The following is a 15867-nucleotide window of genomic DNA, read 5'->3' as shown; positions in this document are numbered from 1 at the left end:
CAGATCCACGTACCTTACCAAAGTGTTCATTGTTAACCCAGACAGTGAATATCTATAGATAATTCTATTGCAGGGGTATCACAGCTGATCCTGTAATCACCTAAACAAAAGCACAATTAGCTGGAAAAACTCAGCAGGTCTGACAGCATCTGTGGAGAGGAATACAGTTGATGTTTCGAGTCCGGATGACTCTTCATCAGAACACTGTTATCGCCTAGCTGACATCCACCCTCCTTAGCAGAAGTCACTGAAAGACCAACATGACGAGGAGTGATGATTTTCTCTTCCCTCGCTGGGGCTTATTACAACATTCCAACTGCTGTCTTAGCTGGGATCAGCACAGACAAGAAGTCAAAGCTGGGACTTCTTTGTCCATAGGATTTAGTACTTTGCCAGGGGCTGCTTCTCATCAACAAAGCCATTAGGGAACAGATCTCCTTTTAAATAATATTAACACTAATTAGCCATTGCAGAAACAGGGGCAGAACATGATACCTTACACAACCCCTCACACACAACTTCTTGACACACACCCCATCATGTACACCATACACACACACACACAGACACACACACACACACACACTGGATGCAACTCGTTGCATCACATACACGTTTATTCGGAATGCACGGGATCACATGTTATTTACATGTGTTTTCTCTATATATTAACCATCTGTAAGCAGCTGGTTAATAAATTAATAAATTACAAGGTGGAAAAGTGATATTTGCCCTCTCCCTCATTTATTTTAAATGGTGATATTTTATAAAAAATGTTTCTATGCTTTTAGTGGGTTTTTTTTTTGGGAGAGGTTCAAAACCGTGCAGTAGAATCTGAAAACAGGCGGCCTTGTTTACAATCACTGAAATAGCCTGCGTACCAGGTACAAACAGTGATTAAATCCACTCGAGCCGGTTGTGCAAAGGCCACAAAGAATGACTGGCATGCCCATTCCAATTTCGAAATCATAAGTGGAAGGGGAGTTCCTCAGTTTGCATTCATGTGATTTTACTGCTACAGAAATTGCAGCCTGGGACAAAAGGCAGATAACGACTCTGTCAGTCAGTCGTTCTTGCTGATAGGAATCTCCTGAGATACAAGAAGTCCACACATGAGAAAACACTGGGGGCTGAAATCTCTGGTCGGCGAGTGGGGGCGGGGCCCGCTTGCCGGCGCGTAAAATGACGTGTGGTGACATCTGGCGGGCGTCACGACATCACCGGGCGTCATTTAGATTTTCAGTTCAGCGGACACACAGCCAAGTCGGCTACGTGCCCGCCAAACTGTCAAAGGCCTGTTAAAAACTAATTTAAATAATTAAATGAGCTGCCCATCCAATCTTAAGGTTGGCGGGCAGGCGAAGAGCCAAGGTGGCCTTTGCGTTTTTCATGGAGCCTCATCCACAGGAGGGATGAGGTTTCATGAAGTGTTTAAAAATTCAATAAAATTTTTTTTATAAAATCATTTATATGTCCCAGCTCACGTGACACTGTCACGTGTGGGGACATGTTTTAAAAGTTTTCAAATACTTTAATTAGAAATTTTAAACTTAAACAAGTCTCCCTGAGGCACGTCTGTGCTCTTCCACCTCCATATAGACTCAAAATTACCTGGAAAAACTCAGCAGGTCTGGCAGCATTGGCAGAGAAGAAAAGAGTTGATGTTTCGAGTCCTCATGACCCTTCAACAGAACTCTGTTAAAGGGTCATGAGGACTCGAAACGTCAACTCTTTTCTTCTCCGCCGATGCTGCCAGACCTGCTGAGTTTTTCCAGGTAATTCTGTTTTTGTTTTGAATTTCCAGCATCCGCAGTTTTTTGTTTTTATCTATGGACTCGAAATGTTAACTCTGTCTTTCTCTCCACAGATGCTGTCAGACCTGCTGAGTTTTTCCAGCAATTTTGTTCTTGTGTGTGAGCAAGTCTACCTTTTCTTTTACATTGTACAAGTTACACAATACTCCATAAATACCTTACTATCAGCTATAGGGTGCCCTAAGCTAGCCATTAACTCACTGTCATTGTACAAGTAATTTAAGTTAATTGGGGCGTTGCTGTCTTAAAAGGGAAGTGTTCTTTTGAAGATGAGGTGATAAGTAGTAATTCATGGAGTGATTTGGGGGTTGAATTCCAGAATGCAAGATGTAATACCTTGAGGCCATGTCACTGAATTTGTAGGGACCATTAAAGGGATGGAAAATGCAGCTGGAACATAATGCAAGAGGAAGTTACCAAGGTGGGATGGAATGAAGCCAAAGCCTCAGAGGGTTAGGTTAAAAAAAAAGGTTAAGATTTTGAAATCTTTGTACTGCAGATGGGGAGCCAGTGTAGGTCAGCAATGTGTGGGTGGACGGGTTAGGATGACTTAAAAACTTCAACCTTGACAAAGGAAATTGAAAGGTCTCAGATGAAAATTGGGCATTTATACTGACCTTAAAATAATGTCCCGCTTTGGAAGTGTGACTTTTGTATACTGTTTTCTCTCTCAAACATTTCCATTGGGTGCCATAGACTTTGCTGGACTCAAATGTAAAATAGAAGACCCACTCGCTCTGCCACACAAACATGTGGGATTGGTCTTCTTTCATTCATTTTGTTGAAACAGGAGATCTCATTCAATAGCTGAGTAATGCACCCACAATTTCATGGGCCAGTGATACCATCTGTTTCTTAAATGTTGGATCATTTACACAACAGAGTACAGCTAATGACAAGAGAACTACAAGTCTATAGCTGGCTGCACTCCTGTTGTACTTTTGTTAAAAATGCAGTGCATTGGCTCACCCCGGCAAATAGCAAGAGACTTGAATGACGCATTTCCAACGTGTCACACTCCCTGTCACAAGGAAAAACCCTAAAGCTGATGAAAGGGTTTCATAGTTACAGGGAATATTAATGACAATGAGCAGCCATTCCAGCCAAAGGCTCTAGAGTTCAAAACTTACCACCACACTAAAGGTAACATCACACTGAACTTTCCCACAATCAAAAACTGCCTCAAGCAGTTGTGTTGTGTGCCATGAATAAGATATGTGCGCTGGTAGATTCATAAAAGAAAATTCAAAAGCAAAAGTTACAACAGCCTTCAAAATTAACTGTTCACTGAAGAATGTTTCAGCTTAGTTCTCCTCTCGACCTCTCCTCAAACTACAATACTAAGGAGCTCTTTTCCTTTCTAGGGTCTTTCTTCTCTCCTTCAAATTCACAAATTATTTTGTTACATCTTTTAAAGTCTCTCAGGGTCAGCGTTATTACCTGCATGAGACAATGGGTAAGCGATTTGTTCCAGACCTTTGCGGTGTGGGTTTTGAATATACTGTAAAAATGGCTTGATTTAGGGTGGAATCTCCTAGAGGCATCATGGGTGTCCCTTGCCGGCTGGGGAGCCAGTGTGAGACACGCACTGCCGCTTTTTGGGAAGGCCCACCGAACCACAAGCCTATCAGGCAGCGGTGAGGCCGCTGACAGACCTTCCCCTGGAATCAAGGCCCAACTAGCGAGAGCCTCCGGCCAATCAGAAGCCGGCAGATTTTGCATTCAGTAGTGCGACTGGGGAGACCATGGCTGCTGCGGGATGGAAACTTGCTGGAGGCCCAGGATCGTAGAGGGCCCAGGCTACAGGTAAGTAATGGAGGGGGTTAGAAGCAATGGCGATGGGGTGGCTTCCAGCGCGCCTTCCCCCACCGCCAATCGCTGATGATCAATCCCTCCATCAGGGCCTTTGATTGAGGGGCTCGCCCCCAAGCAAGGTGACAAGCAGCTTGCGCAGATTCACCTGTCGTGCACACAGCATGGCGACAGGCCCACTTGCAGCTGGGTTAATCTCAGGCGGAGGGACGAGGCCCCTAAGTGGTCATTAACTGGCCGCTTAAGGGCCTCAGTTGGTGGCGGGGCAGGAAGGCCCATGTTGACCATGGACCTTTCCGCCCAGAAATTAATCCTGGCGGAGGCAGAAAAGGGGTGGGGTTCAAGTACGTCATCGCCCTGTCTAAGTAAATCTCACCTTGAAGCTCGCTACCAGCGAGAGCATGAGATTCCACCCTTGGCCTTTGGTCCATGCTCCTTCTGAAGAAGTGCAGGACTCCATCCAGCCCTGTGTCCCAATAATCCATGGTTCAGTGCGTTACTGTTCCAATGCATTGGGCCACCAAGTCTCGAGAGGCCCCTAAATCAGACGTATATGACCACGGCAGAGCTGCACATGCTCTTCGCTAGTATTAAATTTTGCAAAAATAACCAGCCGATCACAAATTCTGACACATCTGGAACAAAAATAAACTGGCAGCCAAATCATGATGTTTCTTAAAGCATAAAAACAATGCAATTCTAACAGGAAAGGTTCAGACCGTATCCTGCCCAGTGGGTACCTTTTTGCATGCGTACTTCCACGTTGTGTTGTGTTACTTCTTCTTGTATAGTAGGTTCTTGGACTTCAACAAGCACAATCCACGAGGGAATGAAGGATTGAAGCTGTGCAAGCCTTGTGCTTTCAGTCCGTGACGTAAGCAGCACCACGGGATGGAAACAATTGGTGGATAGCTCACAGTGCTCCTCACAGCAAACACAATGTGGTAAAAACAAAATAAACCTTAATTAAAAAGGTTATAAAAACTAGTTTATTTGCTTTCTTATTTTCATTGTGGGTCAACTGTCCTGCTTTTCATTTCTGGGGCATACACATCTGTTTTCATGCATTTAAACACTTTAATGTCGAAATCTTGGTCAAGTGGCACATAAATATAAAATGAACTGATTTATAATTTTTTTACATTTACAGCAGGGCTCCACTTTTTCAATAAGAATACTTAGGGCTGCACTGATCACACTTAGTACAATTTTTACTCACTTTTCCAACCATTGACAATGATAATTTTGGTTGATTAATTTATATCTAACTTTGGCAGTTAACACAAGAGCTTTTTTTTGTCCGTATCTCTGGAAAATAAACTTGGGGTTTAATTCCCGCTACGCACTTGGTAGTCCATCCAGACTTTGTTTGATAATGTAAAACCGATGATAGCGAGTTGGCAGCCATTTTACATCTCTCCTGGTTTTTATTTCCATTGAAGTCACACATTTTACACCACGGTGCTCATTCAAGATATGTTCCTTTTAACAAACTGGTCAATACAGTAATGACAAAACCCTACGTCCATTGTTAAAATGTCATTAACCCATATGAAACAAACCAGATAATGGGATTGATACTAATTCCTCTGATCGGCCGGAGGCTCAGTTGTGGGGGGGGGGGGGGTGCAATTAAAATAAAATATTGCAAAACACAGTGGGACACGTCATTATATGGCAGATGATGGAATTTGAATTCAATAAAATCTGGAATTTAAAAAAGGCTAATGATGATCATGAAACCATTGTTGATTGTCATAAAAACCCACTTGGTTCACTAATGTCCTTTAGAGAAGGAAATCTGTTGCCCTTACCTGGTCTGGCCTACATGTGACTCCAGACCTACAGCAATGTGGTTGACTCTGAAATGGCCCGGGAAACCGCTCAGTTTCTCAAGGGAAATTAGGGATGGGCAATAAATGCTGGCCTAGCCAGCGACACGCCATGTCCCGTGAATGAATAAAACAAAAAAACTGAATGGAGACAGGGCCTGTCAACTCCAGAAGGTAAATGGTTTTTACAGTATGCCCTGTGAGCTAGGATGAGCAACAGTGCTCCTGCCCTTCAAGTAAACTTCTGCCGATCGTGGTCCCTCCTAGCTGCAAATGGCCACCTCTACCCTCCACCCAACACCAAGCACTGATCTTTCCTGATCGCTGGGGAACATCCCCAACAGTCCCTGCTGCCGCCTCCTACCACTGGCTTTCCTCAAGGGCAGTCGGCCATTTTGTCCATCTGACCAATAGTTACCTCAGAAACAGAATACCAAAATGATGATGAGGACCTGGCACTGAATTTGGCGGGATTTCCGGGTATCCCTCTCACAACTGCGCTCCCTCACCACCTCCTGGTAAATAATGGCGCCAGTGGCTTTGTCAGAACATTGCAAATAGAAACTAAACTTGAGTGTTTAAACTAATAAGCTAAAAATAACACAGAGGAAACTAAGCCCTTAAAAAAAGTAGGACCTAAGACTATCTGACAATAAACTATGAAGTTCATTGTAAAAAGTTTCAGGCTGTGGCAGAATAACTGATAATGAAGAATTATTCCATATTAACTCACACACGTAGTAAACCAATTCCCGGATACCTTTCTAGAACCTGGTCTTTGACTTTGCAAGGTTTAGTCACAAGAGAGTTCACTCTGCTTTCGAGAAAGGAAGGAGAATTCATTTTCATTGCAACAAAAGAATACTGGAGAAATAAAATATAATCGACAAATAAAATTTAGTTAAAAGATGCTAGGATGGATGAATTGGCAATAATTTCACTTCTGAATATCCAATATTTTCCCTTTATTCCCCATCGAATGTTTTCTCCTGAAGCCTTTGACTACTTGTGGAATGAAGTCATGGATGCTGGTAATCCCCTAATAATTCTTCATGTATTAGTCTCGAGATTTGAATGCTGGCAACTTATTTAACTGCAGAGGCTGAGACAGATCCTCTTCCCATTCAGTGCCCACAAGCATACACATTGCAGTAAGATTCTTAGATAACGATCTGGACTGACATAGTTCCCCTTCCACTTCAGAGTCCTGTGGTGAATTGTAGAAGCCAAAGTCAGTTAAAACAGCACAGAGCTGAGTTGGAACCTATTACACCATTCACCCAGTAATCCGGCAAGAGAATGACCTAAATACATCAGTAATAAATACGTAAATCAGAATCACAGATTTATTACGACGCAGAAGGCGGCCATTTGGCCCATCGTGTCTACACCAGCTCTCTGAATGAGCAATTCACTGAGTGCCATTCCCCCACCTTCACCCCCTAACCCTGCACATTCTTCGTTTTCAGGTAACAGTCTAATTCCTTTTTGAATGCTCCAGTTCGACCAGCCTCCACCACACTCTCAGGCAGTGCATTCCAAGTCCTAACCACTTGCTGCGTAAAAAAGTTTCTCCTCATATCACTTTTGCTTCTTTTTCCAATTACTTTAAATCTGCGCCCTCATCCACAATCAAAAAATAAAGCAAATAGAAACTTCTCAAAGCTACTGTGAGAAATTTAGCAACCTTACATTATCCATGTACTTCTCTGGGGTCAAAATATAAACTAAAATATTAATATTTAGCATTGTACTAAAAGCAGCATCCAAATGTTGTTTCATAATGAGGACTGGACATTAGTGCGAGGAGCACATCTCACAATCACTTCACCCTCTCAAGGCCAGCGGAAAGCCTTTGAAATGATTAAGGAAAAACAATTCCACATAAACAAGTAAGTATAAAAATACCAGCTTTTCCAAAACACAAGATCCCACCAAACTCCTCAACGTTTTCTGTGAGTATTTTAACTACTCTTTGAGCACGATTCACTAAAGGGGATAACTGTGCCAAAGAAAATATTGCCATTAAAAAACCTTACCATCTCAAGGGAATAAAGATTTCCAAGTCATTTGAAGCTTAAGTATTAATTAAAATGTATATATAACCTCGAAACGGCTGATGGAACACAAACAGGACACTGTGGCTGAGATGGTGAATGTGCAGCCGATGACAGTTAAAAGTAATCCCCAATCTGCGAACTGTGGGAGGGAGTGTGAAATATTCCTCTGTCCCAGCTAGGGAGTTAATCAAAATTGAAAGACTTAATGCAAGGTTGGAGCCAATGGGCTGTAAACAAGTGAGAATTGGTAACCTTTTACTGAGCTATTCAAGTTCAAAACGCCCTGAGAACTATTTGTTCCATTAATGTTTTCAAAATTTTTCAGAAAGCAACAAATTAACTTAACTGGTTTCTCCCAACTCCCCCAGATGTGCAATTTTGCAAGTTCACAAACAGCTTCCAGAATCAGGTCATGAAATGCACAATGCCAGACACTGTTAACTTCCAGTAGACAGGAATTACATCACATTTCTCGGCAACAAGGACCATTTTGTAAAGCTGCCTTTTAAAAATCATGTTAATCACTTTGACCTTAGATCGGTCTCTGGGTCCTAATGGGTGACTTTCTCATTATGCTTTTACAGTCATGTGACTTCACGTTAGCCTTCCTCGTTCTTCTTGTAGTTAAACAACAGGACATAGACGGACAAGAAATTTCACTTCACTGCAAAATTCTGTGTTCCTAATACCTATTAATTGTTCCAAAAAAACATTGCTCCCAATTAAATGGATAGCATCCATTTCAATATTAGTCATTTCTAAATCAGCAGTGCATTTCAGTGACTTCAATTAAAGTAGCTCACATTTTTAAAAAATTCAAAAAAAGGCAATCAATGGAGGTCAAGTTGAACCATTACTATTTCACAGGGAAAAACTTTAATATCTTTTAAGCTCACATTAGAACAGGGAGAGGCCATTCAGATCTTCCAGTCTGAATCACCATTCAGTTAGATCATGGGGCAATCTGTACCTCTGATATACTTACACAGCTTGGTTCCATATCTCTTAATAATATCCTTATTCAACAAAAGTCTATCAATCCCCTTTCTGAAATTCTCAACTAACCTATCCTCAACAGCTTCTTAGGGGAGAGAGTTCCCGGGCGGAATCTTCTGTGCTCACTGGCAACGAGTTTGGAGGCAAGAAGGTTATGTAATCAGGGGGGATGGTGGTGTACCGTGAACTCCGCCGTGTTCCCGCTTCCAACAGAATTAAGTTCTGGACAGGAGGGCCCATGATCAACTTGCCCACCCTGCCACCTACCGAGGTCCTTAAGTGGCTAATTAATGACCACTTAGGGGCCTCTTCCACCAGCGCTGGCTATAACCCAGCTGCAGGCGGGCATGTCACCACGCAGCTAAAACCATGCCGGCAGCTTGTCACCTCTTGTGGGGCGTGGTGTTCCTCAATCAAGGGCACTCAAGTGACTCTTCGAGGGGCCAGACATTGGGAAAGGGGGGTTTGCTGACAGCCACCCTCTGCCCTTGCTGTCAACCCCCCACACCCCTCTTCCTGTGAACCCCATCCTGCAAAACACCACTCTCCCCCTCCCCCCACATTACTTACCTGTGGCCTGCCTGGGTCGCTCCAAGAACCTGGCGCTCTGGTACCTGTCCTCCCGGCAGCAGCCACAGCCTCCCCAGTGGCGCTGCTGAGCGCAAGAGCTGCCGGCCTCTGACTGGCTGGCAGCTCTCAGTAGGCGAAACTTCAACACCCGGGGCCTTGATTCCAGGGGAAAGCCCTCTGCTTGGCTCGCCACTGCCCGACTGGCATGTGGTTCGGCAGGCCTTCCTGAGAAGAAGCAACGGGGGTCTCTCGCTGGCTCTCCAGCCAGCAGGCAAGATCCCTGATGCCACAACAAGATTCCACCCCCAGATTCCTGCTAACCTTTGTGTGAAGAACTGTTTCCTGACATCACCTCTGGATCGTCTAGCTCATGCTAATTTCATGTTTATTTCTCCTGACTAGAGAGTCTATAACTAGGAGGCACAGTCTCAAGAAAAAGAGTCCATCATTTAAGAGTGAGATGAGAAACAATTTCTTCATTCAGTGAACTGTGAATGTTTGAAACCCTCTATCCCAGAGGGCTGTGTACGCTCAGTTGTTGAGTATATTCAAGGCCAAATTAGGTTTTTGGATGCGAAGGAAATCAAGGGAAATGAGGGGCAGGCGGGATGAGGTCAAACATCAACCATGATCTCACTGAGAGATGAATCAGGCTCAAGGGGCCTTTTGGCTTATGCCTGCTCCTATTTCTTATATTCTTAAAATTCAATATAAAATATTGCTAACCGCACAGCTAAGTTCTACTTAAGCATGATTGTTTGTTCAACTACACTGAAGGACTCTTGGACCTAGCACACAGGCAGAATGATTTTGAATAGTAGACCTAATACATTATTTATTTTATGAGTTCTCCAGATATTTCCTTTTATAAATCCCTGCCCATATATTCAAATGTACTTGGCTGAGGGATCAAGCAAGCCACAGGCACCCAGATCTCCTCATGCTGGTCTATAACCAACAATTGACAGATGGCTGGGACTGGCTCAAGGCATCACCACCATTTGGAGAATCACTTGGAAATACCATTTCTCAAAATGTCCTTCGAAAAGTCTATTGTCTACTGGCATATTCAAAAAGTGCCAATCAACCTTCCTTCAAGTTCCATACAAAAACAAGGTGCATTGTATTTTAATCAACATATGTTACCTCAAAATGACAGTTTAATTTTATGGGCAGTCAACCAATTAAGGTCGATAGCTGTTTGGTCAAATATTTTGAAGTTTACTGCATATGTATTTCCCACTGTCCATCAAACTTTCTAGAATAAAACCAATTTAATTTCTAAAATAACAGCACATGCCTTCAACTGAACCTTCAGGGAGACAACAGTTTATTAGATAAAAGTCATGGGCAGAAAAATAATGTATTTATGCCTCATGTATTTATGTTTTCTACCAGGATTTATCGTGCAAATAATTAAATATTCTGGAATTGTACAAGAGGAAAAGAAAATTAACCACACTTGTTTTTAGTCTTAAATGAGGAAACAGGGGACTGTGCAGAGCTTAACTCACCAGCAGCAGCCCTCAGGCAAGTAATGGTGGGGGGGGGCAGGGGGAGAAGGAAAATGGGAGGGGGTGTCGATCATGTACCAGTAGCTGCTCTGAAGAGGGCTGTGGAGCTAGGAGGAACACAACTCCTTCACCTGGCTTCACAAAAACATTTTAAAACATCACCTGTCTTTGGCTGCAACAGTCACTGAAGAATCCTGAATGAGGCAGGTCAGATCCCTGGCCAGCTCTTCACAGACATATTTTGGCAAGGGGGAGGATAAAGCAGACATTAGACCCCCTCCAATTTTATATGTTGGAGTCCTGAAGTCTTTTGTAGGCTGCCAGCAGCGATGACTGAAAAATGCCCAACCCAACTTTGTGTTGAATATCTTTCTTACTTTGACAAACATTTCCAATTTAAGAATGACAAATACACTGGAACTCCCCTACAGTAATCATCTAATACTAAATATTTGCGAAGTTTCATTTATCACCTAGGCATCTTTGACCATAATATAAAAGCAGAAAGTGATCCAAAAGTTGAATATAGCGCCAGACATTCGATAAAGGACAACTTTTTTTTTCCATATTTCAATGAATATTCAGTCCTTGAAGCCAATAACTAAGAAAAATAAAATCCCAAGTAAATGGAAAAACAGGTCTACCATAGTCAATTTACAGAGATCCAATATCTCTGACTTTATCCCACTGTGAAAAGATACTGTAAGTTGCCGTCTCCATCTGCATCTATCCAGCAGATGGGAGTGCCATCTAACAGTATTACAATCACCCAGCACTGATGGGAGTTAGGGGCTTTGGGCCTGCAAATTTTAGAAATAGTGTTGAAGTGATTTCAGTTTGAGCTTTTTTTCTATGTCAGTTTCCAGTCATCTCAGTAAAGGTTCAAGAAATATCAGGTGTACAGTATCGCCATAACCCTGTTGTCAGAAATGTCCTCCTCAGCAGCAGTGCTATGGATTATCTGTGCAGGTACCTTAACTAATTCCTGGATAAGATTACTAATTAATACTGCATTATGAATATGTTTGTGTTGTAGCATCCACTATTTATAGGACCCACCTCCACTGTATCTGAAGTTCACAGCACTGCTAAGGAATTGTGTGAAGACAGTGCACATTGAAATCATCAACATATGAGCCAATGTGAAATATCAAGTTAATTTGTGTTCATTTGCTTAACCCAAATCAAATCAAAATCAGTCTGGATGAATATGGTTTCAATTAATTCAGTATTGAATTGAATTCATCCTGGTTACAAGTTGTAGCTGTGGAATGTTTCCATGCTTTGCTAAAATTAAAATGTGAACTGATTTAAAGGAGTTAAATCTTTATCCCATCCAAGAATGAGGATGGATAGTCTGAGTGCTGGACTTACCAATGGATGGACCATTAGAAAATGAAGCCAAAATTCATAGCAGAAATACTAGAAGAGACATTGGTTGTTTCAATGTCAGAGACCACCAGCTCTTCACAGTTATTCATAACTATTTTCAGCCTTTAGGATTGGTTGTTATTTTCACACAGGCTAGCAGTAAATATGAAAGAAGGGAAATCCTATCAATGCTAAGTTGCATTTTACATTCCACACTCATTCACCCCCTCCACCACTGATGAACAGTGGCAGCAGTGTTTACTGTCTACAAGATGTAATGCAGAAACTCACCAAGGCTCCTTATGCAGCACCTTCCAAACCCATGACCACTACCATCTAGAAGGACAAGGGCACGCCAGCACCTGAAAGTTCCCCTCCAAGCCTCTCACCATCCTGACTTGGGAATATATTGCTATTCTTTTGCCATCACTGAGTCAAAATCTTGGAACTCCCTCCCTAACAGCACTGTGGGTGTACCCACACCACACGGACTGCAGTTGTTCAAGAAGGCAGCTCACCACCAACTTCTTAAGGGCAATTAGGGATGGGCAAGGGAAGCCCAAATCCCGTAAATTAAAAAAAAAAGCATAAATTGAAATGATGGTATAATCAATGTGTTTTGATGTTTGGTATCAGTAGGATGCCTATATTTTTGATTCAGACTAAATAGATAATAATACATCAGATTCAAGAATAAACCCTGTTTGTCCTGTTAATCCTACCTGTTATATTTAATTATTACCATAAAGAACTAAATACTGGAGAAGATTAATAATTTAAATGGCACACTTCCTGTTAATACCAACATTTTGATAGCTCAGTGGTTGCTTCAGAGTCAGAAAGTTATGGATTCAAGGCCCATTTCTGAGATTTGAGCATATAATCTAGGCTGACGCTAAGGGAGTGCACTCTCAGGGCTGGGTAAGGCCTCATTTGCCCTTTCAGGTGACCGATGGCACCATTCAAAGAAGAGCATGGGAGTTTCTGTGGTGTCCTGGTCATACTTGTTCTTCAACCATCATCACTAACACAGATTATGTCATTACCACATTCCTCTTTATGGGATCTTTCCGTGAGCAAATTGTTGCTTTGCCTATATTAAAAATGACTAGACTTCAAAAAAATTACTTCACTGTAAAGCACTACAGGACATCCTATATAAATGTGTTTTTTTTTCCTTTAGAGTAAGCTGCGCTGCTTAGTTTCAAAGAACAGGAGTGCTGTATGTGACCAAAATAAATGCAACATGACAGATTTAAATTAGTAACTGGAGTGACTATGTCAGCAGGTGCTGCAGAGAAAGTCATTCATCGGAGTCTGTTTAACACACTGGGCACCTCAATTTATTAAGAACTATATCACTGATGTCAGATACATTAGATACCTGAATAGTACTATCTGCATTGTCAGATGCTTCTTTATTCATTCTTAGGATGTGCGTATTGCCAACAAGGCTATCATTTATTGCCCAACTCTAGGTGCCCTTGAGAGGATGATGGCAAGCCACCTTCTTGAACTGCTATTGTCTGTGTTTTGAAGGTGCTCCCACAGCACTGTTAGGTAGGGAGTTGCCGGATTTTCACACAGTGGCGATGAGAAATAATAGTATATTTCCATGGTGTGCAACTTGAAAGGAAACTTGAGGTGGTGGTGTTCCGATGCATCAGCTACCCTTGTCTTTCTATATGGTCGGGGTCACGGGTAAAGTTTCCCCTATAGTTTCTTAGTATTGGGCAGGCTACAAACTCCTTTGAGCACTACTTTTTCATCCATGGCCAGCTCACATTTTAAAAGTCACTGAATTTCACAAAATTGTGCATCCTGTTTATTCCAATGGGTGGTACATTCTAGATTTCTGCAGGGCCGTGCATGGGTGCACCTTAGAGGAAACAGTGCTCTCCTCCCACCATCACAGGTTTGGGAGGTACTGTCAAAGGAGTCTTGTCAAGCTGCTACAGTGCATCATGTAGACGGTACACATGCTGCCACATTGTGCTGGTGTTGGAGGGAAATGTTTAACTTGGTGGCTGATGGGGCGAAATTCTTGAGTGTTGTAGCAGACACACTCATTTAGGCAAATGGGGAGTACTCCATCACAATCCTGATTTGTGCCTTGTAAATGGTGGATAGGCTTTGGGAGTTAGGAGGCAAGTTACCACAAATTACCCACTCACTGACCTGCTCCTGCAGCCACAGTATTTATGTGGTTAGTTCAGTTTATTGTAATTTCTGATTACAATCAGTGCCCCAGTTTCATTGCAATATACAGCACAGTATTGATGGTTTAATTTCTCCTGAATTTTCTCTGTCCTATAAGGGTTGCTGAAACTGGTTTAGGGTTTGGCAGGTGTCAATTGCACTCCAAATACCTCACCCCAAATTCTTAAATCCTATTGCGCCACCGGAAGTGCAGCACAGCAGGACCTGCCCTGGCACTGAACCTGTCCCAAATCCCATGGATATGGTCATTAGTCAGGAGAAAGGACCCCTGCAATAAAAGCATTTCCTGAACATCTGCCCATTGAAGGGCATATAGCCTTTGATCCCAGCAACAATAAGAACACAAAAACTGGGGTCTGGAATCAATTGCCATTAGTAAAGCATATCTGAGGGGGTCCAGCAGACATCTGCTGTGTTGCAAAGGGAAATCTTATAAGCTACCAGGCTAAGATTAGTGCAGCTCCCAGAATTATTTAAATATTTGCTCGTAACACATCTATATATCAATTTCTGAATTTGCTGCGTCTGCTACAAAAAGGATACTGAAATAAAACATATTTGGAAACAATTGAATGAGAAAGATAATTTGGTAACCACATCTGCTCCCTCCACAGTCTCCTCTATCATAGACTTCACATCTATTGTGTTTAGATTCATTCCCAAGGTGTGGGTGTCACTGGCAAGGCTGGCAATTATTGCCCAGATGTTGGTAGGTCGTGACAAGCCCAGGGGCTCAGTAGGCCACTTCTGAGATAACAGACAATCGGAATCCCGTAGTCAGGCTTAGGTAAAATCAGCAGGTTTCATTCCCTGCAGGATTTTAGTGAACCAGTGGGGTTTTACTCAAACAGCTTCATGGTCACTTTTGCTGGCACCAGCTTTTTTTTTTAATTTACTATTTTTTTCAGTTGAATTCAATTTTGCAAATTTCCATGGTGAGCTTTGAATTTATTTTCTCTGCATCACAATCAGCTAATTTAAGCCCACTGTGCTTTCATACTTCTATGTTCTCGCTTAGTATTTTTTGATACTATGAATCTTGTGAAATGACACAACATTCACCCATCCTCACAACCTACTATTGAACTCTGGCATCCATGAGTAATATTACTCGCTCCAGCAGCCCCCTTGCTTCAGCTGCAAAGGACCACTGCATTACATGGATTATTTAACCATCTCTTAAATCTACAGTCACAAATGCCATCCCATACCAAGGTCACCCAGCTCAGTTGTCGGTGTATTAAATAGCTAGCCTTTGGGCCGTGACTAGGAATCTGCTCCACGTAATCCAATACCCTCTGGGAAAAATATATTTGTAATCTCCAATTCCACCGGAGGCTTGTTAATTTTAAATGAAAAAGAAACAAAAATCACCACACACCCCATCACTAATGTTAGCCTGACCTCTGCCATTAGTGCTTGTTGAACCTCTTAAATCTAGCAGCCAGGCAAAAGGCAGAGAGAAATTGGTGCATCTTTACTGAACTGTAAATCCTACAAAATCCCGAGATGGCTCTCTCGGGCCCCATTAAATCTGGCTATGTTCACCCCACTAACTTCTGCCAAGTATATTCACTTCCCAGGCTATTTAATCCTACCCTGGATATAGTATTCCCACCAATCAACTGCACATTTCTCAACAGACTTATAGTAATGTCATCACAATTGTTAATACTTG

General features: G+C 42.3%; 1 protein-coding gene across 3 annotated transcripts in view; it reads right to left on the bottom strand.

Annotated features, from left to right (window-relative positions):
- gas7b (growth arrest-specific 7b) overlaps window positions 1-15867 on the bottom strand; it is a 425852-nt gene that overhangs the window by 343427 nt on the left and 66558 nt on the right. The window contains exon 1 of one of the 3 annotated variants that reach the window (XM_041216595.1): window positions 7498-7529. The exons of the other annotated variants lie outside the window; for them this stretch is intronic. Coding sequence (XP_041072529.1) covers window positions 7498-7500 — 3 coding nt within the window. The 5' untranslated portion in view covers window positions 7501-7529. Of the gene's footprint in view, window positions 1-7497; window positions 7530-15867 lie in introns of those variants that run through there. 3 annotated transcript variants of the gene reach the window in all.

This window comes from Carcharodon carcharias, chromosome 22 (assembly GCF_017639515.1).
Source record: "Carcharodon carcharias isolate sCarCar2 chromosome 22, sCarCar2.pri, whole genome shotgun sequence".
In the NCBI taxonomy this organism is placed as follows: domain Eukaryota; kingdom Metazoa; phylum Chordata; class Chondrichthyes; order Lamniformes; family Lamnidae; genus Carcharodon; species Carcharodon carcharias.
Note: the sequence above shows the minus strand (reverse complement) of the source record. Positions and strands in the feature narration are given on the sequence as shown.